General features: G+C 39.3%; 1 protein-coding gene across 3 annotated transcripts in view; it reads right to left on the bottom strand.

Annotated features, from left to right (window-relative positions):
- CCNYL1 (cyclin Y like 1) overlaps nt 1-23,018 on the bottom strand; it is a 36,924-nt gene extending 13,906 nt beyond the window's left edge. The window contains exons 1-5 of one of the 3 annotated variants that reach the window (XM_027052429.2): nt 22,422-23,014; nt 10,739-10,813; nt 9,030-9,064; nt 3,421-3,521; nt 305-340 (exon numbers count right to left, since the gene is read on the bottom strand). In XM_027052429.2, coding sequence (XP_026908230.1) covers nt 305-340; nt 3,421-3,521; nt 9,030-9,064; nt 10,739-10,813; nt 22,422-22,647 — 473 coding nt within the window. In that variant the 5' untranslated portion in view covers nt 22,648-23,014. Of the gene's footprint in view, nt 1-304; nt 341-3,420; nt 3,522-9,029; nt 9,065-10,738; nt 10,814-22,421 lie in introns of those variants that run through there. The other 2 variants (XM_027052444.2, XM_053215694.1) reach the window with 2 other exon arrangements.
- Between the last annotated feature and the right edge of the window lie 278 nt (nt 23,019-23,296).

Here is a 23,296-nt window from a genome sequence, read left to right as displayed (position 1 = left end):
CTGCTAAACATCCTATAATATGCAGGCCAATCCCCCCAAACAAAGAATTGTCTAGCTCAAAATTCCAATAGTGCCATAAAAACCATGTTTTAACATACAGTGGATTTAATTTTTTAATTCTCAAATTTAATTTCTAATACAGTACATATAACAACCCACAGGAACAAATACTCTTTGGGTCTCAATATTGTAATAAAAGCACTCTGTAAGTTTACTCTAATGATATCTATAGTTGTTACCTAACACTAAACTTGATATCTAGCAAATTAGCTGGAATAACAAGACAGGTTTGAAAAGAGCTCACCTGTTCTTTATGTGGTAGTATATTGCTAAGGTCACACTGTGGAGGGAAAAAGAAAACTGTAACAATTGATTTTACCATGTTAGGCATGAAGACATTTTCTTAAGAGGGGTTGGGAGGGAGAGAGGATCTTCCCAGAGGCCTAGTGGCCCTGAAATCCTCTAATTCAGAGCAGTTTATATGGGCACTTTCCCCCCTTGTTTTAGTTCGTTGGCTTTGGCAAAAATAGGAGGACCAAACTGCTAGGTAATATGCTGTTAGAAGACAAGTTTTGGCTGATAATTACAAATTATAAATTTATTATATATTTTCCCTGTCATTTGTCCTTCTACCCACAGAATCTTTCCTCCTGTACAAGTTTTATCGTTTGTACACATGCTTAAATTTAAGCCATAAGGTAGTTTTTGTATTAAAAAAAAAAAAAAAAAAAAAGGTTAGGCCCTGCATTTCAGTTGATTTAGTTCACTATCCACCAACCCACCCATTTTCCATTATTTCCCTAAGAGTAAATTAAAGTGTTCTGTACCAAATAAAATCATTTAAAATCACTTTTGCATAATTAGAAAATTTAATGGTAAGTATAAGTACCCACAAAATCGATGATAGGTCTAGCTATCCCGAAATAAGCGGTATTAACAATGCAGCATCATACTACACAGTATAGTATTTAATGACAGGTATTTCCAAATTAGTTTGAATAAAATATTAACGAACAGATAGACAGAAGTCTCTCAGACACTCTTTAAATCACTAGTCCTAAGTTATTCAGATGTTTTGTATTAGGCAACCAAGGGGTTCTCTGGGTTAAGTTATATGCTTCCCTTTACCCTCAAAGTATCTAAAATGAAGCTCAAAACAATTGAGGGAAGGCAAATCTGAATTTTAACTAGGTCTGTTGGGTGAGCACTTGTAAGAAGGCCTATAACGTTATTAGCATCAAAGATGGATACTTCTATAGTGCTTCAAACAGATTTTGAATTTGATTTTAAGATCACAGAATTCAAAGTTCTATGATGAAGGACCACTAAACCTTACGTAGCATTTAATGAAACAACCCATCTTACCAATAAGGAACCAAGGCTTAAAACTGACTTGCCCAAAGCCCCACAGATGGTCAGAAGCAGTTCTCATTCTCCTACACTCTAACCAGGCAGTGGTTCCCCAAGCTTGCTGCACACTAGGATCACCTGAGGAGCTTTAAAAACTGCCTGGCTTCCACCTCAAGATGTTCTGATTTAATTGGCATTGGGTAGGACTTGGGCATCAGAAGGGTGTTTAAAGGTCCCTAGGTGATTGCAATGTGCAACAAAATCTGGGAATGAATGAATCATCCAGAAGACTTTTGTCCATATAATTATGCCCCCTATCCTTCCTCAGCCTATCAAAAGGGTTGTGAGAGTGTGGTGGGGGAGGGGAAAATGCATGTATTTGGAAACACAGATCTTGAAAAAAGTTGTGTGATTCGAATAGCCCCCTCCCCACTGAGAACAATGCCCTACCCCAATGTAAACATTTTTCAAAATCATTCCTAAAAGCCACTTTGCCCTATTAATTTTCTCAGTAAACCTTTATTTCACCAATAATGAATGCACTGAATCAATATTTTTTAAACTTAGAGCAAATTAAACTTAATGTACTTCCACAAATTAGACTAAGTTGGGAGAAACAAGTATGAAACCTACTTGTCTGAGCAAGATTAATCTTTAAAACCACTTTTGAATTATATACTAAAACATTAGAATCTTTTGAACTCAAAAGCTGGGGACTCTAGCCAAAGTAAAGTGTTCTTTTACACGTGGGTTTAGTGTCTTGGCTGAATAAAAACATTCAGTGATCACTTGTTAGGTGCAAAAACTCAGGATTTTAGACTTTTGGGGCTCAGGTTTTGCTGAAACACAATTTAATCTCAACTACTGTTATTTATAAGGGAGAGAGGAAAGTTACATTTTTGTGATTGTGAACCTGCTGTCTGTAATTAAAGTAGAAGTTACTAATAATTTAAGTAGCTGAAAAAGCTTGGTATGTTAGAAAAAAAATAAGTTAAAAGCTAACTGTTTTGAAGACTGAAAAATAAAAGTAAAGATGAGAATATTAATATTTTGAAGTAGTGTTTCCATACTGTGTTCTGGAAAATCCACACTCCTGTCTCAAAGAGACATTAATAAATGTTCCTTGGCCAATCTCAAAGAAGTCAAGAAGCACTGCATCCTGTTTTATTTTTTCCTCTTAAATAAGCTTGAAAGGTTCATCTTTAGGGTGTTCCGAAAGTGCAACTCCAACTGTGGATTATGAAGTGCTCTCAGAAATTAAGGAATACTTGTCATCATCACAACGCTGTTCATGTTTGCTGAACTATAAACCTGACCAGCTATGTTTCCAAAACCATCTCTGTTCTCTGCTGTAGTTTTTTTATATATGGACTGATACAGTGGGGCCTGGAGATATATTTCTATATCCATACACACATATAAAATTAAAATTAAGTATATCTATTAAGTTAAAATTTCCAGTTGAGCAAATCTCATCCATAAAGCTTGAAGAATTTGTTCCTTAAGATAGGCTCGATATTTATTTTCCCCCTCTCTGAGAGATAGGAAGAAGTTAATTTTCACACAGAAAAAGGGCAGGGTAAAAAAACACACGATAGGGAAAATCTGACAAAAATTCAATTACATTTAAATGTAGATACACTCTGGTGCCAGTAGGGGACAAACTGTTCCTTCTTTCAAGAGTAGCTTCCAAAGTAATACACGTTGTTTTAGACTTATGACTCATAAAGAAATACTTTTTCCTAGAAATACCCAATAAAAAGCACCTCTCCCTCTCCTCATCATGTTCAACAATGTCTTCACAACAGAAATGCACCAAGTAAGAGGTGCACTCTCTCTGGGATTTCTTATTTGCTAACTGGCTTTCCCTTCCACCAGGTACTCTAAGATTAAAATGGAAATTGAATACTCAGATTTAGGTCCTTGAAAGCAATATAAAAGTGATACCAGTTTCTTAACCTGATCACTGAAAAGGACAATCAAGTGACTGAAATGACCAAGTATGGCTAGGATGCTGTTTTAGCATAAGGGGGTCTGTCACTCAGCCCTTGGCAACCTAGTTGTACTCACCATTTTATTGTGGTTCTAAGATTAGGCTGGCTGACTGTGCTGTCATCTAGAAATATTGTTGAGCATGAGCTATACTTTTTAGTAAGCTGCCCTGGAGATACCTGAAGGGGAAGGGAAATAGAAGAAAATGTCACAGTAAGTTAAACCTATAAAAGTGTGTTTTTTCCTCGGTTAAAATGTCAAACGATAAAGCATTACGTTTTTTCTTATACTTCATGAACTGCTTGAGTGTGCTATCATGTGCAGTGCTATGGGAAACCCAGTGGATACTCTAAATTCCCACATGAGGTTTAAGGAATGGGTTATGAACTACTGCCCTTGATAAATTACCTATTATCAAACCTGATAAGCACCTATTATAAATTCCCTTTATAACAAGGTAAAAAGTTTAGAATAAGACTTCAGTGTTTTTTTTTCTTAAGCAATGAAAAGCAGCTGAGACTTCCATTTCTACTATTCATTTACTACAATAAAATGTAATGCCTTGTAGAATATTGATGCAAAAACATTTTATCACAGTAAATGAAAGCCAACAACAAATGTGTCAGTTCAGGAGACAGTGTGATGAAACAAACGTCCTGGAGTCAGAGGCTGTTTGTACCAGGGCTGGTCTATCACTAGTAAGCGAAGGGGCCATAGGTCCCTTTGGGCCTCAGTTTCCTTATCTGGAGGGTAAGAGTATTGCTTTAAGATTCCCTCACATCCAAAAACAGATAAAACAGCTTACGACAACGTAACTTTGACTTCATGTTTGAATAAGATTGCCATCGCATTACTCAGGCGAGAACCTCAGAATACTTTCCATTCATTTAAAATTTTTTATTAATTCTATTCTATTCTATACATGCCTGCCTCACTCATGCTGCTCTCTTTGCCTACAATGTCTTTTTCTTCCTCCATGTCTCAGCAAGCTTGATCTCATCTACCTCCAAGGAAGGATACCTTTGCCAGTAGCCACACCACAAAATTTCTCTTTCTGTACACTCACACAGCTCATCTGCCACTTGTTACATGCTATCAATTGCTTACAGGGTGTCCCCCTCCTTAGAAAGTAAGCTTCTCCAGGAAAAGGAGGACTCTTACTCCTCCCACCTCCAGCTACTGAGCACAGAATCTGGGGCAAATCAGGAGTTCCATAAGTGTCTGACAAATTATTTAAAAATCAATTACAGTTGGAAGGTAAATCTTACTACAGATACAAATTTATCTGCGGAATATATCTGCAGTGGTGTCAGGAGAGGTGACAGTGAGCTTCCGGAGACCCTCTATGCAATAATAAATGATCTTTAAAACACTTTAGAAGTATCCATTTATCTGGGAAGAGCCGGGGTATACAGCAGCAAATACTGAAACAGCCTAAACTCTGGTAGGACAAATCTCTTCCTTAAAGTAAGGCCAATAACTGAGAAGTCAAAATGGCAGCATTCAATACCACAAAATACCAACAATTTTAGTGCTTAGTTTGTTGGGTTATATTTTTGTTTCTGTTTTTTTACTAATTCAGATGAGCCTTCCTTCCTCCTATTAATATAAAATAGGGTTTGCCATCCTGTCATACTCTCCCACTGGCATCCTCCTCAAATACAAGACAGATGGGGCAGAGAAAAAAATCTAGTTGATACTTTTTAAATTATAGAGCATTTAAAAACTGCCAGCAGCCAATAATCAGAAATATCCACATGGCATATAAAAACGCCACTTCACTTATTAATAAAAAATTCCAGACATTATATTTTTGAAAAGTATCACTAACTTCTCCTTTAAGCCAGAAATGTTCAACTGTATCTAAAACTGTTATGTTCCTTAAGCTATTCAGCTAATATGTAATTTACTTTAAGAATCTCAAAAAATACAGCATGAAAATGAAAATTAATTCATTTAAATACTTTCATTCTAGGGGCGCCTGGGTGGCTCAGTCCCCTAAGTGACTTCGGCTCAGGTCATGACCTCGCATGTTTGTGGGTTCAGGCCCCGCTACAGGCTCTGTGCTGACAGCTCAGAGCCTGGAGCCTGCTTTGGATTCTGTGTCTCCCTCTCTCTCTGTCCCTCTCCCACTCATGCTCTGTCTCTGTCTCTAAAAAATAAATAAATGTTAAAAAAAAAATTCTAAATTGGAAAAAAGTTATGTTTTTAGGCCACTACTACTGGGTATAATATAGTGTATATTATATCATAAGAAAAGTCAATTCTGACCAAAAACCTACACTGGGGAGCTATAAAAAGAATAGGAAGAAAATGCACCAAAGTGTAGACTAGTTGGTAAAGCTTTGGGTTGGTTATATTTACTCCCACTTTCCTCCATTAAAAATTTTTTTTCTGGGACACCTGGGTGGCTCAGTCAGTTAAGCGTCTGACTTCGGCTCAGGTCATGATCTCATGGTATATGGGTTGGAGCTCCACATCGGGCTCTGTGCTGATAGCTCAGAGCTGATAGCTCAGAGCCTGGTTTGGATTTTGTGTCTGCCTCTTTCTCTGCTCCTCCCCTGCTGTGCTCTGTCTCTCAAAAATACATGTTTAAAACTTTTTTTTTCTATTATAAATGTATATTGGTTTGTCTCTAAAAATATTAGTATGAAACATTAAGAAATTTTAATTACATGTGGCCTTATAGCCATATTGGGCAGGGGAGGGAGTTGGTGAATCAGGAACTTATTGTCTACTGACTAGATCTAACCAAAGAAACATTGAATACTTCCCCATCAGTCCAGGCCTACTTTTCAGTATTCAGTAATATCCAATATTCAACTAGAGAGTGGCAGAATTAAGTCTCTGAGCAAAGCCTGGATATATTAGCTGTAATTATTTTATTAGCTTAAAATTAGCTGAAATTTTAAGACAATTGTCTTCTATGGTTAAAGGCTTAACTGTTGGTGGCTTACAGCCTCAATAAACTATACTGACAAACACAGGGTTATAAAATGCAAATACTAAAAAAAAAAACAAAAAACAAAAAACAAAAAAAAAAAACCAAAAAGCAAAAAACAGTACTGGCAGTGTAGTGTTCATAGATATTATTTCAGTGGTCACTAGAAGAGACAAAGGCAGGATTTATCTTCATTGAGCACTAACAGAATAGGTGGGCTTTTACAATCTTTACAACAAAAGGAGAGGTTATTTCATAGACTTAAGGTTCAATGGCAAAGACTAGAAAATAATCACACCTAGAAGTCTAGGAAGTCACAACCCAAAACTTACCATCAAAGGTCAAGTACCTGTTGAAATCCTGCCCCCACCCACTGACTTTTCCATTGTGCCTACTGCTGAAGTTCACTTTTGTGTCTCCCCTTTTTCACAGGACAAGTTTTGTCTTTCTTGCAATATAACTTAAAAATTCCCAGCACTTTACGCATTAATAAAAATTACGCTTTATCTATGTTGTGCATTAATGGGGCAATATGACAAGGTGCATGGTTTGAATTGTTAACCAAAGCCTTAGTAGAAAAGTATAATACGCAAATTACAGGGATAACCAAAAATACTGTCTGATTTAATATGATTAATTGTACTAAATTAAAACAGATTCTAAGTTTGAGTTAAACATGGTAAACGATCACATATCTATTTCCGCTCCCCCTCCTTTCAGAGGTTACACACAACACAGGATAAACAGCAGGTGATTTTTAACGTGTGAAAGATGACCTGACTAGACAAAGGAATGGCAGGTGACATGGAAGAACACAGAAAACACAACCAGGATGCTACAGGAACAGGAACAAGAAAGCCAGTTGTCTTAAGAAGCCATGGCAGGCTCAGAATTCAGAGGCTCAGCCCCAAATCTCCACAGTGAGGCCCATCAGTTAACAAGGACTTCCAATGAGATCTGAGATAGGCAGGGACCACTACACATTTAAGAGAAGCCTCCAACAAGAGACTGAAACAGGAAAAAGAAACTGATAGGAATGATAAAATTAAGAAGCAAATGAAACTTAAAAAACTCTTAAAGGCCCTCAGAAAGACAAGAAATTGCATTGGTGAAAGAATTAAAATGCGATAAATAAGCATAATAAGAATAATAATGCTATAAATAAAAATCATTTAAAGGTCATTTTTTGAGACCTTTATAAATTAAAAATAAGATAAAACTAAATATTCAAGAGAAGGGTCAGAGCATAAAGTCAAGAAAATCTCTAGGAAGTAGAACAAAAAGACAAAATGAAAACAGAAGGGGAAAAGATTAGAGATCCATGCAGCAATACTGGTCTAAGAGGCCCAACATCTGAATAACAGAAAATACCAAAACAGAATAAATAAATAAATAAATTAATTAATTAATTACTTTACTAGGAGGAGGGATGGTCTACAGACTTACTGGCCCCAATAAAATGAAAAGGTCCATACCAAACCATATTATGAAATTTCAGAATCCCAAGGACAGGGAAGGTACTCAAAGGTTCCAGAGAAAGAAGGGATGAGGAAACAATGACTAAAATCAATAATGCACAATGTCAATAGACTTATGAGCAATACTGTAAATGAGAAGACAAAAGAGAAATGTCTGTAGAACTGCCAAAATTAGTTTCAACCTAGAATTCTATACTTTCTCAAACAGGAGTTTGAGACAGGCTAGATCTCTAAAAACTTCTGCCCATTCCTAGAAAAATGGACTCCAGTAAAACAAGGGCATTTAACAAGACAAAGGGAAACAAAGATTCTAGGACACAGGGGGACCCAAAACATGACAGTAGTTATGTGAGATCCCAGATGACTTCAAGGAGAGATCCTAGGAAAACAGACACAGAGCTGGCCTAGCAAAAACCAGTCTACTCTACTGGAGTAGAATGACAAAAGGCTGTCTCCAAAAAAAAAAATGGAACAGATGTGTTTCAGTAAACGAAAAATATTTTTGATAGACATGTGACAAATGTTACAGCATTTGGGGGAAAAATAGCTGTTAGAAAATAGGCAAGTGAATATCGTCAGGAAATTAATTCCACACACACAAAAAATGGGGTATGTGAAAGTAGGAAGGCCCGCCAGGGAGCTACTTACAGCATTTGGCTGTGTGAGATCATGTTGGCTAGGAAAATGGGGGCTGGATTACCCTGGAGAAGTGCTGAAGTGCTCAGGTTTCAGAAATGTTTAAGAAAAAGGGTGAAGTGTATACAGGAGAAGGCAGAGAACTACACGGCTCAGCAGTGAGTATCCGCACAGTCATAAGAAAACATTGGTGCGGATTTAATAAGAACCTTGATACAGGCTGAGGGAACAGAGGGAGGGAGGTAAGGCCAAGGTGAGTGAGGGAGCTAAGCTTTCACCTGGCATGACAGCAAGTGGATAGAGAGCGCTACAAATTAACTTGGTATATTTTTGTTACTTTGCTTAAAAAATAAGATTAAAAAATTAAAGCGAACAAATTGAAGGTAGAACTTTATATCACAATCATGTTTTTAAAATTTAAGTCAAATGTCAGGACCCTTAAAAAATGAGGATTACTAAGCCAAAGACTTTCCTGAATACATTTCATAATGAGGAAAACAGAAGAGATTTAGAAAACCTACAAAAAGAGGTCCACACTAACAATACTGGATCCAGTACATTTTTTAGGAATAATGGCAGACACATTTTTAATTCAAACTGTTAATTTTTTAACTTTTCAACTGTTTACTTACATGGTTTAAATGGTTGCTCTTCCTCTTTTCTCGCACTAAGAATAAAAAAGATTAACTGATCAATTCTGATACAAATGCCATAGAAAAGTAAAAGTAGCTGCTAATTATCTGATGGATTACCAACATACAAAAGGAGATCAAATTCCATTTTTAAAATATAATTTCCAACAAAATTCATAATTTAAATCACCTAGCAAGATGAATCCTATAGTAAAATCTAAAGACTTAGTGTTACTTTTTGACTCGACAGATATTCCCTGTTAGGTACAAATAAAAGGCTCCCCACGTACAAAAGAAAAGGACAAAGCAAACCACACCAGGTAAAAATTTAGCTAATAAAAATGTTTATCTATTCTATATCTGAACCACTACACAGTAGTATTTTCTAATTCTCTCTATATAGCTTACTTTAGTTACCAGGATCTGCCAGCTCTAAGAACCAGTCTCTGGCCAGGCACTGATCTGTAGATGCATCAGTATCCTGGAAGCATCCTGAAGCACTTATTGGTAATCTACTAATACACCTTACTAAAAAATAAATGGGTCATTACACAACTGGAAAGTAATCTACCTTAAATTTATATTTTAATGAGTATGTTAACCTAACTGGACATATCTACAGCACACAAAATCACTTTGCTCTAACAAAGGACAGCAGTAGAATAAAAGGGTCCAATGAGGGTCTCGGGCCACACTTTGTTTCCCACACTGTCTCCTTTAATGTGGCGTGACATCAGAGGTACGCACTCCTTATGACTGAGGTGAGAGAGACATGAGATAGCTTTTAACTGTCTCCACACTGTCTGTATCAGGTGGGCAATCCATGTTTCTGGATGAACCTGAGAAATACAGCAATGCTAACCAGAAGTGATCTGCTTGCGATAGACTAAGTACACACACTATGAACATGCAGGTTAAAACACTCCATTATTTATTGTGCTGCATCACTTCAAATATTATGGAACCCTCACTTCTTTTATTTCTGTCATAATCAACTGAAAAACTTGGTCACGTATGGCTTTTTAGTTCAAATAAATGAGGATTTAACATAACATTAAGGAAAATAAGCAGGAAAGCAGGCGTGCTAAAAAATCTCCAGTTCAGACTCTCATTCTAAATCAAGGGCACAGGCAATGTATACTAGTTTCACTTGTGGAAGCGAACCTTCTAGGAAACCCCACAGGCTATGTTTGTTCCTACAAATCCTGCCACATCACTACGTTAGAATGAGGAAGTTTTGAATAGCTCAAAAGTTCTCAATGGCATAAATGTGGATGTGAGATAGGCTTGTTTGGTTGAGCACTGTGTAAAATGGGGCCAGAATCACAGATTTAATCCCCATAAATTGATGATTTTTTTAATTTGTTAAATGAAAACCTAACTGTGGCCTAAATCCTATCACTCATCTCTAAAATGTGTACTCTTTGGAACAGGGGAAAAAGACAAAGTGGTATGAGTTAGACCACATCTAAATCATGTGGTCAACTGACTGTGTTGATAAAGAGGTGGCAAATGTGTGAACAGTCCACGTGTTCTGCTAACTAAATCAGTGACAACGAAAGTATATCATCACATATTAAAATAAGTGAATACATGAAAAAGTGAAACACTTAAACCAACGTATGAGTTCTTCTAGGTTCCTTCCATAATACACAAAACAAAGACGGTTTTCAATCTTTTTTTCAGAAGAAAAAAAAATACTGTCTTACCATCCGTTTGAGATTTGCTCAGGAAAATTGTGCTTGCCCTTGGATGGTCAGAAGGGTTTGATTCCAAAGCTAAGTCTGTATAGGAAGAAAAGGTATGATGGTTTGAGTAGAAAAAGACATGATTTTAAAAATAGCTACACATCAATTTGAATCACTTAGCAGCCTTGGGAAGAGTTTTTAGTAATGACAAAAAGCCAATTTTAGTAACAGGAACAATATAAAAAATATACCAGGACACTGCAAAATTGTAGAATCTCTCCACACATGTGGAATAAAACCAGGCTATGTCTTAGACTTTTATTCTAACTTGCACCTAAATAACCTATGCAAATTTTAGACGAAATATGTGCCTTCCCCCTCCTACTTACTAAAAATCCCATTACCATCCTTTAAGCTGATATTAACAGCATATTCTAGAAACAGTCCCAAGAAGCAAGTTATGCTGTGGCTAATTACTGTCAGATACCAGCTCAATATATCAAATGTGCCAAAACCAAACAAGTTGCTTTTGGCAAGCTTGTGTTCCTTAGATAATCAAATGGCTAATTCTAACTCCATTCAACAAATGAACTCACTGAATTAGCTGTGGTTTATGTAGGGAGCTATACACAGGTAGAATTAAGAGGACTGTATGTATACAAGGTTCAATGTTCTCATCTTTAGGTACACTTCCATAATAGCAAGTGTTTTTTAACTTTTGCCCTTGATTTCTAAAGCCAAACTCTTGCTTCTTCTGTCCATGCTGCATGATTCATTTGGGGCTTCAATAAGAGTACTTTCTGGAGCAGATCATGAGGCTACGTGTAAAAAATTTTTCCCATGCCTATGTAAAAGGTATGTCTGTCTATAGTCCATCCTGCACCAAGGTGGGAAAAAGTCTCTCTATTCATGCAAGAATACAAAAACAGGTCCTTGAATTTTCATAGAACAAGGTTTGCCACCATTTGGGAAACAAAGTTGTCATATAAAAAACAAAACAAAACAAAAAACCTCTGGTGTGTCTAAGATTCCAAATAAAATGATCCCTGAATTTCCTCAAGATGTTTAGTGACAGTCTGGTAAGCAAAGCAGTTTGAGCAAGAAATAGGAAATGCACAAATAGGTTTTGTCTGGTTCCATATAATCTTTGCTCTTTTCAAGCTCTGAAATATATTTTTGGGTTACTTCATCGTGTTTGACAAGACAGCTTGATATTTCTATCAAATAAATGACTTTCATATTGCAACAACCTTTGTAAGAACCACTCAAAATTCTCTTTAAAAGGAAAAATAAAACCCACAAAACTTTATTGACACTCAGCAATGTCCATCTCAAAGCATTTAGTCAATCTTGTAAGAAACTGGACCAAGATCCTGACAGAGTATGGTTAAGAAACCACATAATAATTGTTCTGTTTTTAAAAGGGGTGTTGGCAGTCCAATCAAAAAAAAAATTTTTTTTTTGAGCATATGACTTTGTCTCAGATCATGATCCCGCGTTGGTGGGTTTGAGCTCCGCATCGGGCTCTGTGCTGACAGTTAGGAGCCTGGAGCTTGCTTTAGATTCTGTGTCTCCCTCTCTCTGCCCCTACCCTGCTCATGCTCTGTCTCCTTCCATCTCTCAAAAAATAAAATAAAATATTAAATTTTTTTTTCTTTAAACACTATCTGTGGCTATTAGAGAATCAAAATGTCCAATGATATATTAAAAACTAATCATTCTTACAGTGAATCCTGTCTAATTCAGCATTTCATAAAATTTATCTACCTAGAATCCTTTTTTCCTCCAAGTAATATAGTTAGAATCTTGCACAAACATCATTTGGGACTTCCTGGTTTAACAGGAATCTGAACCATCCATTTTAATGGTGCTGCCAGCACTAGAAATTTACATAGCTAAACATAGCTTTGTTCTTCATGGAAATTCCTTCACTGAATTTGAAGTTTGTTAAAACTGCTTTTGGAGAAACAATTCAACATTTTTATGTAAAAGACCCATAAAAATTAAACTTTTTTCACATATTTGAAAAATGAGACAGTGTCAGCTATTGGGAAAATAAATGAATTCAGCTGTGCTCAAAGCGACAAAGACTCTCACAGCTGCCTCTAACCTAAAGCTTCCAAAAGAGTTCATGACCAACTTCCTACCAAAAAGAAAGCAAATATACTGCATTTGAATCCAAAAAATAAACAGCAATGTTTGCAGAAGTAAACATACTATGTATCAGTGCCTATGGGACCACAAAAGTTTAATTAAATCTTTTCAATGGGGGGGCACCTGAGTGGCTCAGTCAATTAAGTATCCGACTTCGGCTCAGGTCATGATCTCACAGTTTGTGGGTTTGAGCCCCACATCAGGCTCCATGCGGACAGCTCAGAACCTGGATGGAGCCTGCTTTGATTCTGCATCTCCCTCTCTCTCAAAAATAAATAAACATTTTTAAAAATTAGGAAAAAAAATTAGGGGTGCCTGGGTGGCTCAGCTGGTTAAGCATCCAACTCTTGGTTTTGGCTCAGGTCATGAGTTCAAGCCCCACATCGGGCTCCATGCTGACAGTGCAGAGTCTGCTTGGGGTTCTATCTCTCCCCCTCTCTCTGCCCTTCCCTCGTGCTCGCTCTCTCTCTCTCTCTCAAAAGTAAATAAACTCAAAAAAATTTTTTTTAAGTTAAAAAAAATTAAATCCAGGAAAAAGAAGTACCAGAATCAAAGGAGAAGAAGCAGGCTACACATGTACACACACCCCAAACCAAGATGTTCTACTACCGATCTAAGTACAAAAATCAAGAGCTGGGATAAAAGAAATGGCAACATGCAGGAACAAAGCAAAATTAGCCCAAGCGACAAGAAGGAAACTGGCACTGCCCCTACTCCACCTAGAGTTCTAGGGTGGCACGTGCCCTGGGACTTCCAAAGAACCACTGAGCAAGGCCAAGCTGTGGGCTCCCAGCTAGCTTGGAGCTGTCCCATGTTTCCTTTGCTATCATTGGGGAAGGGGGACCTTGCTAGGAGATATCAAGAGAAGAGAGCAGAACTGAGACAGGTTCTAAGAAGGCCATTTAATTCCTGGGTCAAGAGGTACCCAGTTTACTCCATGAACTCTGGTTATAGGAGTCAATATTGTTTTTAAAAAATTTTAAGATCAATTTTAATTTGTCACTGAAAGGGATCTGGTTAATCGGCAGTAATGATGATCACATTAAAGGTGCAAATAGATAAAAGTCACTTGCTCACTCCTTTAACAAATATCATGAACAAAAATTTACAAGAGTCAAAATAATACTTTGTTTAAAAATTACTCATAAACTCACAACCATTACTTTGTTACTTATACTCTTTAAAAAGAAAAACAACTGTAATCAGTGTACCATTTATGTCCTATTTTGTTATTGACAAGTGATCTTTACCCCATTCCAGTATATTTATTGTTTAATGTATATACAATGGCCTACCAAGTATTATTCCTATACTTTACTTAGCCAATCCCTATTCTTAGGGTTTAGGTGCTTACAAACTTCTTATATTATGAGGGAAATCTTCATATACAAAGTTTTTAAAAAAAAATTTTGTTTTTTATCTCCTTAGGAAAGATCTCCAAAATAGGATGACTAGGCCACAAGTTTAATCATTGTCATGGCTCAATGTATTGCTGAGTTGCTTTCTAAAGAAAGGGGGGGGGGGGGAGGGAGGGATATTAGTGTATAATGCTATCAACTCTACCAGTTTCAGCTCCTACCCCGGCTTTGATTACTTGAAAGAAAAGATTCCTACTGATAAAAATGAGGAAGTCCACAGTCTCTAATTTGCATTTCTCTGATTACACAGTTTGACTATTTTCCCCACAGTTAACAGTGCTATTGCCACTTTGGTGAGTTGCTATGATTTGTATATACTGTATGTATTACACCTACTAAGACCCTGATGTTGTCAGTCTGCATGAGGTTTTCGGAAAATAGTAACCTTCTGTCTCTAGCCTGCGACAGTTGTCTATATAACCTGCACTTTTTGCTAATGACAAAAACCACATTGCTACTTTATAGAATGGATATTTAAGCCACTAGACTGTAAACTCAGATACACACACACATTTCCGTGCTGTCCATTACTGTCTTCTCAAGCACCTAAGATAACTATGCAAAATCATACTATCACAAAGGTCATACTGCCAACTATTAAGCAAAGCATTACCACCTCCCACCAACATGCACTCACATATTCATGCAAGCACACGCAGTGAGAGAGATGGCATGAAATTACTATATATCTTGTATATGCGAATCTGGCCCAAAATTATTTCTTTGGACGCCTCTAAGAATTTTTTAAGTAATCTCCACACCCAATGTGGGGCTTGAACCCATGACCCCGAGGATCAAGACTCACATGCTCTTCAGACTGAGCCAGCCAGGCGCCCCACGAATGTTTTTAACCTAAGAGAAATATTCCTGAGTTCATGATTAGAGGTTATGATTAAAATTGTATTTTAATACCCATCACTTTTTTTTTAAATCAATTTAAATTGCAACTTAATTTGACAGCATGACAGGTTGAAGCAGGAAAAGTAGAACTTCAGAAAAAAATTAAACTTGGGTCTTAATATAAATACAAAGGAAATCTGTAAAACCATTGACATCCAATACTGCTTTTCCCCTAAGATTCTATCAGTTATACAACGCACAGATGTTAAAAATGTGAAAACACAGGCAACTTAGAATAAAGGAAATGCATTATTAGAGGCTAAATGTGGCAAAATTAGGCAACTAGAAACTGTCAGTAAATGATTTTTCCTTGTCAAAATATTAGAGGGAGAAGGCAGTGACCAGGAAACGACCTACAGAGCAGCATATTTCACAAAGCGATTGATTTCAATATATTGATTTCAATATATACCAATTAAAATAGAAGATGTCAGCAGTTTCTGGGCTAACCGCTGGGTATCTGTTCACTTAAGGCTTCCTGCATTTACTGAACTACACTATCATCCTTATACTGTACGTGCATTCATTTTATGGCCCATTAACAAAAACATTTCAAGTCTTACAATTGCCATGTACACTGATGATTTTATCTGAGTCCACACTTTTCCACCCCAGTCAGGTAATTTCTACCGTATGGCCTTGAGCTGGCCTGCATCACCAGAGGGCACACAGCGTGTTCCCGCATCCCCCAATGTACTCCTTGCTTGAGCTCTCCTTCCACTTCCTAGCCTCTGACAATCCTAACTCTGGCTTTCAAACTACTGTACCTGACTCTACCTTGCTTCTCAGTCTTGTCTTGTTTTAATCCTCAACCCATGGTTTGGTGACTCTAACTGAGATGTGACATTTCATACAGTGAAGTACACCTTTCTTCCTTTATATATTTCTAAAGAGTATTTTTTCTCAGTTTCCTGAACTTTTAAGTACATTTCTGGGTTGCAAGTTACCTCTATTTCATTTTACATTGTGCAATGTTAATATTTTAATTCTAAAGCTTAAATTATTTTAATACACACATGCACAAAAGAGTGAGGAAAAAAAGTAGTATACAGAGGCACCTAGCTGGCTCAGTATAGAGCATGTGACACTTGATCTCGGGGTTGTAGGTTTGAGACCTATGCTGGGTCTATGCTGAGATTACTTAAAAATAAACTCTTAAAAAAAAAAAATAGTATCCCACAGTAGCCTGCATGATGAGTCATTCAATCAATTCTATTCCTATAGACCATGTATCTTTAATTTACATTCCTGATCTACTGTCTCATTGTTAAAACTGGGACAACTCGGGGCGCCTGGGTGGCACAGTCGGTTAAGCATCCGACTTCAGCCAGGTCACGATCTCGCGGTCCGTGAGTTCGAGCCCCACGTCAGGCTCTGGGCTGATGGCTCAGAGCCTGGAGCCTGTTTCCGATTCTGTGTCTCCCTCTCTCTCTGCCCCTCCCTCGTTCATGCTCTGTCTCTCTCTGTCCCAAAAATAAATAAAAACGTTAAAAAAAATTTTTTTTTAAAAAATAAAAACAAAACAAAACTGGGACAACTCAATTTATACCTCTCAAAGCCGGCCTTCTAATGTGTAAAACATATCATTCCTATACTATGTAACTCAACTTTGTGAGGAGCAAAAGAAATGTAAGAGCAATCTATATATCATCTGAAGCACAATAAATGACAAAGCTTTCACAAATGAACTCAAAAGCAAAAAGTGAATATTTAGCATTTCACTGGAAAGTGTATGAAATGTCCACTCATTACTCATACCCAAATATCATCTTAAGCAAATATGTGCTTTGGCTGCCACTAAAGGGAAAGGAATAATACTCACACAATCAGTAAGAATTTCTCTCATTGATTCTGGTTTCTTTAAGCAAATATGCATTTCTCTTACTTCTGTCATGCAGATTACTGTATGTCCTCTCCTTGTTTTTTTCATGTAACATATCCTGGAGATCACTTCATAGCAGTGAAGACAGACCTTGATCTTTTTTTTACAGCTCCACAGCTATCTACTATGTAGATGCAACACTTGATTTTACTAGCCCCTTACTGGACATACAAGGTACTAACGATATTTTGCTTTTGAAAATAATGCAACAAAACCTTTGTGAATATGTGGTTTCATATCTGTGGGGTATATCCTCAGAATAAACTCCTTAGAGTAGGATTGCTGGATTTAATGTACCTGCAGTGTTGTGAGATTGTGCCAATTTCTCTTTCACGGGGTCAAACCACTTTGCATTTTCACCAGCAATACATGATTATTTCTTCACAGCCTCACCAAAGAATGTAGCATCAATGGATTTTCTCCCAACAGGAGAGAAACTACAGTATAGTTTTATTTCACATTTCTTCTATGCGTAAAAATGTTTAAAGGTTATCTGCATTTCTTTTTCTGTGACTTGCCCATCCATACGTTTGTTGCCTTTTAAATTCACTTAATTTAAGTCGGCCTATATTTTAGACCCTTATCTTCTGTTCAGTTCACTGTTGGCTCTCACCTAAACTACTGCATCAGCCTTCTACCTGCTCTCCCTGACTCCAACCCATGCCTGCATTACACATTCTCACACAGTAGCTAGTCTCTTTTTCTTTCTTCTTTCTTTCTTTCTTTAACATCATTCCCCCACATATAGTCCTCCATTGGTTTCCCATTACAACTAAACGAAGATCCGTGTTTTTTAGTCAAGGCCCAATAGGCATACAAGGTCTTAACCCACGGCATTTCTCATAGCATCCCTCTCACTCTGGAGCCAGTCCATGTCTTTCTGTCCTTTGCTTGCACCAAGCATATTCCCAACTGAGGACCTCTGCAAGGAAGCCTCCTGTCCTACACCCTCCCACAGCTCCCCCTCACTTTTAAGGCTGTGTACTTGTCACTTGAGAACAGCCGTCTTTAACCACTTCAAGTAAAACTGCCCTCCCATCCTTGGCTTTCTTTCAGCACCTCACTACCTGACATTCTTTATTATTCATGTGCTGTCTGCCCCTAGGTCCTTCCAGAATGTAAGGAGTTAGGGTAGGGGCTTTGTCATGTATACCACCGGCTGCCCAGCATCTGGAACAGTGCCCAATAAACATCTGTTTCAGTGTACCCCAAACCAGTTAAGTTTCTTCCTATTTTCCCATCTCTACTAAGATTTCTTCTAATGCTTCTTTTGATTAGTCATCTTAGACTGGCATTACTTTCAGATCTCTTAGCGTAGTAGTTATTCAGAATTAAAGACACAAGACAGGCTACCAAGAACCACAAAAATCTAAAAGAGGAATTCTAACATCCAGTGAAAAACCAATGGTAACTGTAATTCAGTATAAGGACATTTAGTGTTAAACTACTTTACCTACAAAAGGACTCATCCTGCAGACTTAATTAAGTCATAAGACTTAATTTCCATATACCATCTGAATTCTAAAGGGAGGTACAATGCACCAGTTTTTATCTGTGCCCCCTGAATAAATCATAATAATGGGATTGTATACTGTTTTACTATAAAGGATGCCCAACCATAAGGGGTAGGTAAATGAATGCTGCTCCCACCATTCAACAGTACACTACACAGTTATGAAAAGGCATGTAGTTGAGCTACGTGCAGCTGCACGGAAATATATCCTAGAGTGTTCTCTAGGCATCAAGCACAGTGCTAGGAGCTTAGGTCGTTGCTTTCCTTTAAAACAAAATGCTATACAGCAGTACATGAAGAGTTAGCTCATTTTTGTTAAATAAACAAAATGTTATGTTTATATACATACAGCACATTTAGGAAGAGTAAATGCCAAAATATTAATAAAAGTTCTGGATATTCTAAGTGAATGACTTTTTTATATTTTCTAAATCTTTTATATCAAATGCTTATTGTCATTTAAAAAAGCCAAAAAAAAAAAAAACCAAAAAAACAAAAAAAAAGGAGGGTTTAAAATAGCTACTGGAAAGAGGAAAGATCCGTTGCTCAGAGGTTTTTCCACATCATATTGCCAATTCCTTCCCTACTCACTCCTCAGGGGAAGGGGGAAGAAGGGGTCACTTCAGAGAGCACTCTGGCCAGCAAATCAGTGAGGCCTATAAGGTCAGAACATAAAAGACTGTATGAAAAGTTGGTAAGTAACAATAAAATTGGATAATAGGACTTCAGTATCTTATTTTGTGTCATTGATACACCAGTTAGAGTAGATACAGGGTTAGGTAAAGGCAAGTTAGTGGAGATATTCTTTAATCTTTTTTCAATGTTTGTTTATTTTGAAAGAGACACAGACAGTGAGCAGTGGAGGAGCAGAAAGAGAGAGAATCCCAAGCAGGCTCTTCACTACCAGCACAGAGCCCAAAGCAGGGCTCGAACTCACAAACCACAAGAGCATGACCTGAGCAGAAACCAAGAGTGGGATGCTTAGCCGACTGAGCCACCCAGGTGCACCTAGAAAAATTCTTTTGAGTCTATCTGAAATCTATGCTAGGTTCTTAGAATATTTCTTAGAAAAGGTTTGAAAAAATCACATTTTTCTGAAATGTTTGAGAAAAACAAGGCACAGCATTATCTATGGATGACTTTTGTCTACGAAATGAAGTAAATAAATTCTTCATCATAGAAAAGCCACAATGCTTTATATCTAAGTAGGTATTTCCTAGTTTCCAGGGAAACTGATATAAAATTTTCTGAAATAAAGACATTAAAAGCAAACTTTCAATGTGCCTGCACTTTAGAGTTAGTGTTCTGACCTTGTTTCTATGGAAATCTAATAGGCAAATGCTGAAATTGGGAGTTCTCTTATCACTTTATTGAATTTCAAAGAAAATTTTAAGACAAATTGAAATGAAATTTTAACTATCACGTTAAACATAAAGGGTAAATTCTATACTTACAAACTTTTTTCTTTAACTTTTCTGGTTTAATACTCCTTACAGTCCTATGCTTAAGGTACCTTACCTCATCAGCTTTTTTTTTTTTTTAAGCTTATTTGAGAGGGAGGGGGCACAAGCAGGGGAGGAACGGAGAGAGAGGGGGAGAGAGAGAATCCCAAGCAGGTTCTACACTGTCAGCACAGAGCCCTATGTGAGGCTTGAACTCACAAACCATGAGATCATGACCTGAGCTAAAACCAAGAGTCAGATGCTTAACCAACTAAGCCTCCCAGTCATCCTTCTCATCTGCTTTTCCTAACGTTCCTCTGTCCAGCGTATTCCTGGCTTCAATTTGAGGTCACCAGAACAAACTCCTTAAAATGCATCAACCCGTTTCCCTGACAGGTTAATCTAGGCTCATGACTTCCGCTTTTATCTAGTCTTACCTATTGTAATGAATGTACAGACAGGAGAGAGGTAAAAATTGCTTTCAGTTGTGAACAATCAACCTTGAATGGAAACAATCATGATGACTACGTTGGGATAGGTCTACCTTATGTATAAATAAGGTGAGAGCTGACTATGAGAGCTGTACAAGAGCTGAACCCAGCAATCTGTCACCTCCATGTCAGTCTCTTCTGTTTAGTAGTTGTGTTACACAGTCATTGCCCATCTCTGGTTCTCTCTTTCCTCATTAGCAACATGGGGAGAAAACCTGCAGGCTTATTTGTAGTCGGAAGGGCCAAATGAGATTGACATGAAAATGTGCTGTAAATCTTAAAAAAATTATGTAAAGGTCCCATTTGGTCTCTCATCCAACACTACCCATCTACTAACTAGTTTGTAAAATCACTCAGAAGCTTACCTTTCAACACCAAGCAGAATAGAAGTTTTCACAAGTATTCACATGCTTTGTGTTTAAACGTCCAATTAATTCATTTAATTTGTTCATTCTTTTACAATATTTGAATGTTCTGAAAAAGCAGTACTTCCCCATTACAAAGCCATGTCCCTCATATGGGTGAATCCACAGGCTTAATTATTATAATTCTTAAGAGCCCCGCTGAAGTTTAAGTAGAAAAAGAGCTGTAAGACATTTCCTCTATAAGCTGTGGCATTTAAATGAAACGAATGGGCTAATGGGGCTTTCACATCTTTATGATACAATGTTTTCTACTTCAAAGAACATAAGACTCATTAAAGAGCCACATGGTTATTAAAGAGCCACGTTGTTACTCAGAATTATTTTTACCTAGTCCTCCCTTTCCAAAATTCCAGAGGCAAAAATCAAACACTTCCTCTTTGCCCTCCCCCCCCCCCAACCGTTTAGACTGAAGAACTTTTACCCCAACATTCTTAAAGTTGAACAGGATTCTATTGGCAGGAGGGGGGAGGAAGGAGAGGGAGCCATGGAGACAAACATTCTGTACAAGATCTGACACTTTAACTGCCAAAGTTTATGTTACAAATTAAGGTCTAAATTTATGGTTTTTTCTCTTTGGAAACTTTCTACCAATAGCCTCATGAACCACTGCCCCACTCATTTTTAGAACTGGCAGCATGTAAGTTAAGTCTGTTAAATCACTGAGATAGGGCAGAAGACACTTTTGTGCCAAAGTGGGAATTTTAAACTCCCTAGGTTCTCCGTTCAGTAAAAGGAAAACAAGAAACAAAAAACTACATTCTCGCAGCCCTGGCAGTAACATTTCACACTGTTCACAATGAGTTCAAGTCTCTTCTGCCATCATTTTCCTTCCGTCTTCAAACTATAGTTAGAATTAGGCAGTTTCCATCGAGGCTACTGGAAACAGCCTACTTAAGAACACCGCATAGACTTCCGCAGGCCAATCTCTATTTTGAATTTCCTACAATTCGTCCGAATCGTCCCGCGTGTCAACTACCTTAATGGTAGGAGGAAGGGTACCATCAGGCCCTTACTTGGTCCCTTTACTTAGGTAAGGATAGGCAGATGAGGTGGATACTCCCAAGTTGGGGTATTTACATTTCCACCGAGAAAGGGGAGCGCGTATACCAAAAGAGTCTTTATAAAGTCTCCGGAGACGTCCAGGAGACCCCCAAACAGGAAAGGGCTGCGGACTAGACGGTCTCAGGCCGCGCTGGGAAACGAGAATACGGGAAAGAACTAGGTGTTCGGGCAGGGAAGAGGGAGAGAAACTGGCCGGACACGACGGGGAAAGAAGAAAGGATGGGGACGCCAGGCAGAGCCAGCCTTCATCCCCGGCGCCCAGCCCTGAGAAAGCCCGCTCCGGGCAGGAAGGAGCCCGAGGCGGCGGCTCGGTCCCGGGGGACCCGGGGGGGGGGGGGGGGCGCAGGCCAGCGGTCCGCCAGAGAGCGGACAGCACCGGCCCCCGAGAGGGACAAGAGGGCCCCGCCTCCTCCTCACCTTCGGGCATCTCCCGGTCGCTGATGTGCTGCAGGTGGTGGCCCTCGCCGGCTCCGAAATCCAACTCGGCGGGCTCCACGGCAGCAGGCGCCGGGGCTACTGCCACCGCGTCCCCGGCCGCCGCCTCGTAGATCTCAGACTCGTAGTTTGCCTCCACCGGCCCCGTGCGCCGGCCCACCTTGGGGCTGGCATTGGGGGACACGCAACAGGTCAGCGTGTTCCCCATGGGGCGCCTCCACTCCTCGCCTGCGCTCGCCCCCGACTCCGCCGCGCTCAGCAGCTGCCCCCTCCCCCAACAATGGCGCGGTCGGCACCGGCAGCCCCGGGCTACGCCGGGGCTGTGCCGCGCATGCAGGCGCGGCCTCGCCCGCTGCCCGCCGGTACGCCCCGCCGCCGGGCCCCGGGCAGGGCTCCGGCCCCGGCCGCACCCCCGCCGCCGCGCCGCCGCCGCCGCCGCCGCCTCCCCCGAGCCAACTAGTCTGTGAGGGCGGCGACCAGCCCGGCTTATTTAAAAGGGGTGGGGACCCGACGAGCGCTGAGAGGCGCAGCCACTGCCGGCAGAGAGCGCGGTCGGAGCTCCTCCTCCTTCCGCCACCACCTCCCGACTGCCGTCCGCTGGCCTGGCTGGCGCCTGCCAACCGGAACACATTCTGCGGTCACCTGGTTACGAGGGACCAATCACACCCAGAGTTCCCTCCACGCGCCCGCCTCGGAGCGGAGGCACGTGACTCGCAGTGCCCCGCCCCCGCCCCGCCCCGCGGCTGCTCCGCCCCCCGCGCGGCGCGCCGCCGACTCCGGTTTCCATTCATCTCGCGCAGCCCGGAGCTTTCCGGTCCCGTGGGAAGCGCACCGGGCGTTAGTTACTCTAAGCTGTC

Source organism: Acinonyx jubatus, chromosome C1 (assembly GCF_027475565.1).
Source record: "Acinonyx jubatus isolate Ajub_Pintada_27869175 chromosome C1, VMU_Ajub_asm_v1.0, whole genome shotgun sequence".
In the NCBI taxonomy this organism is placed as follows: domain Eukaryota; kingdom Metazoa; phylum Chordata; class Mammalia; order Carnivora; family Felidae; genus Acinonyx; species Acinonyx jubatus.
Note: the sequence above shows the minus strand (reverse complement) of the source record. Positions and strands in the feature narration are given on the sequence as shown.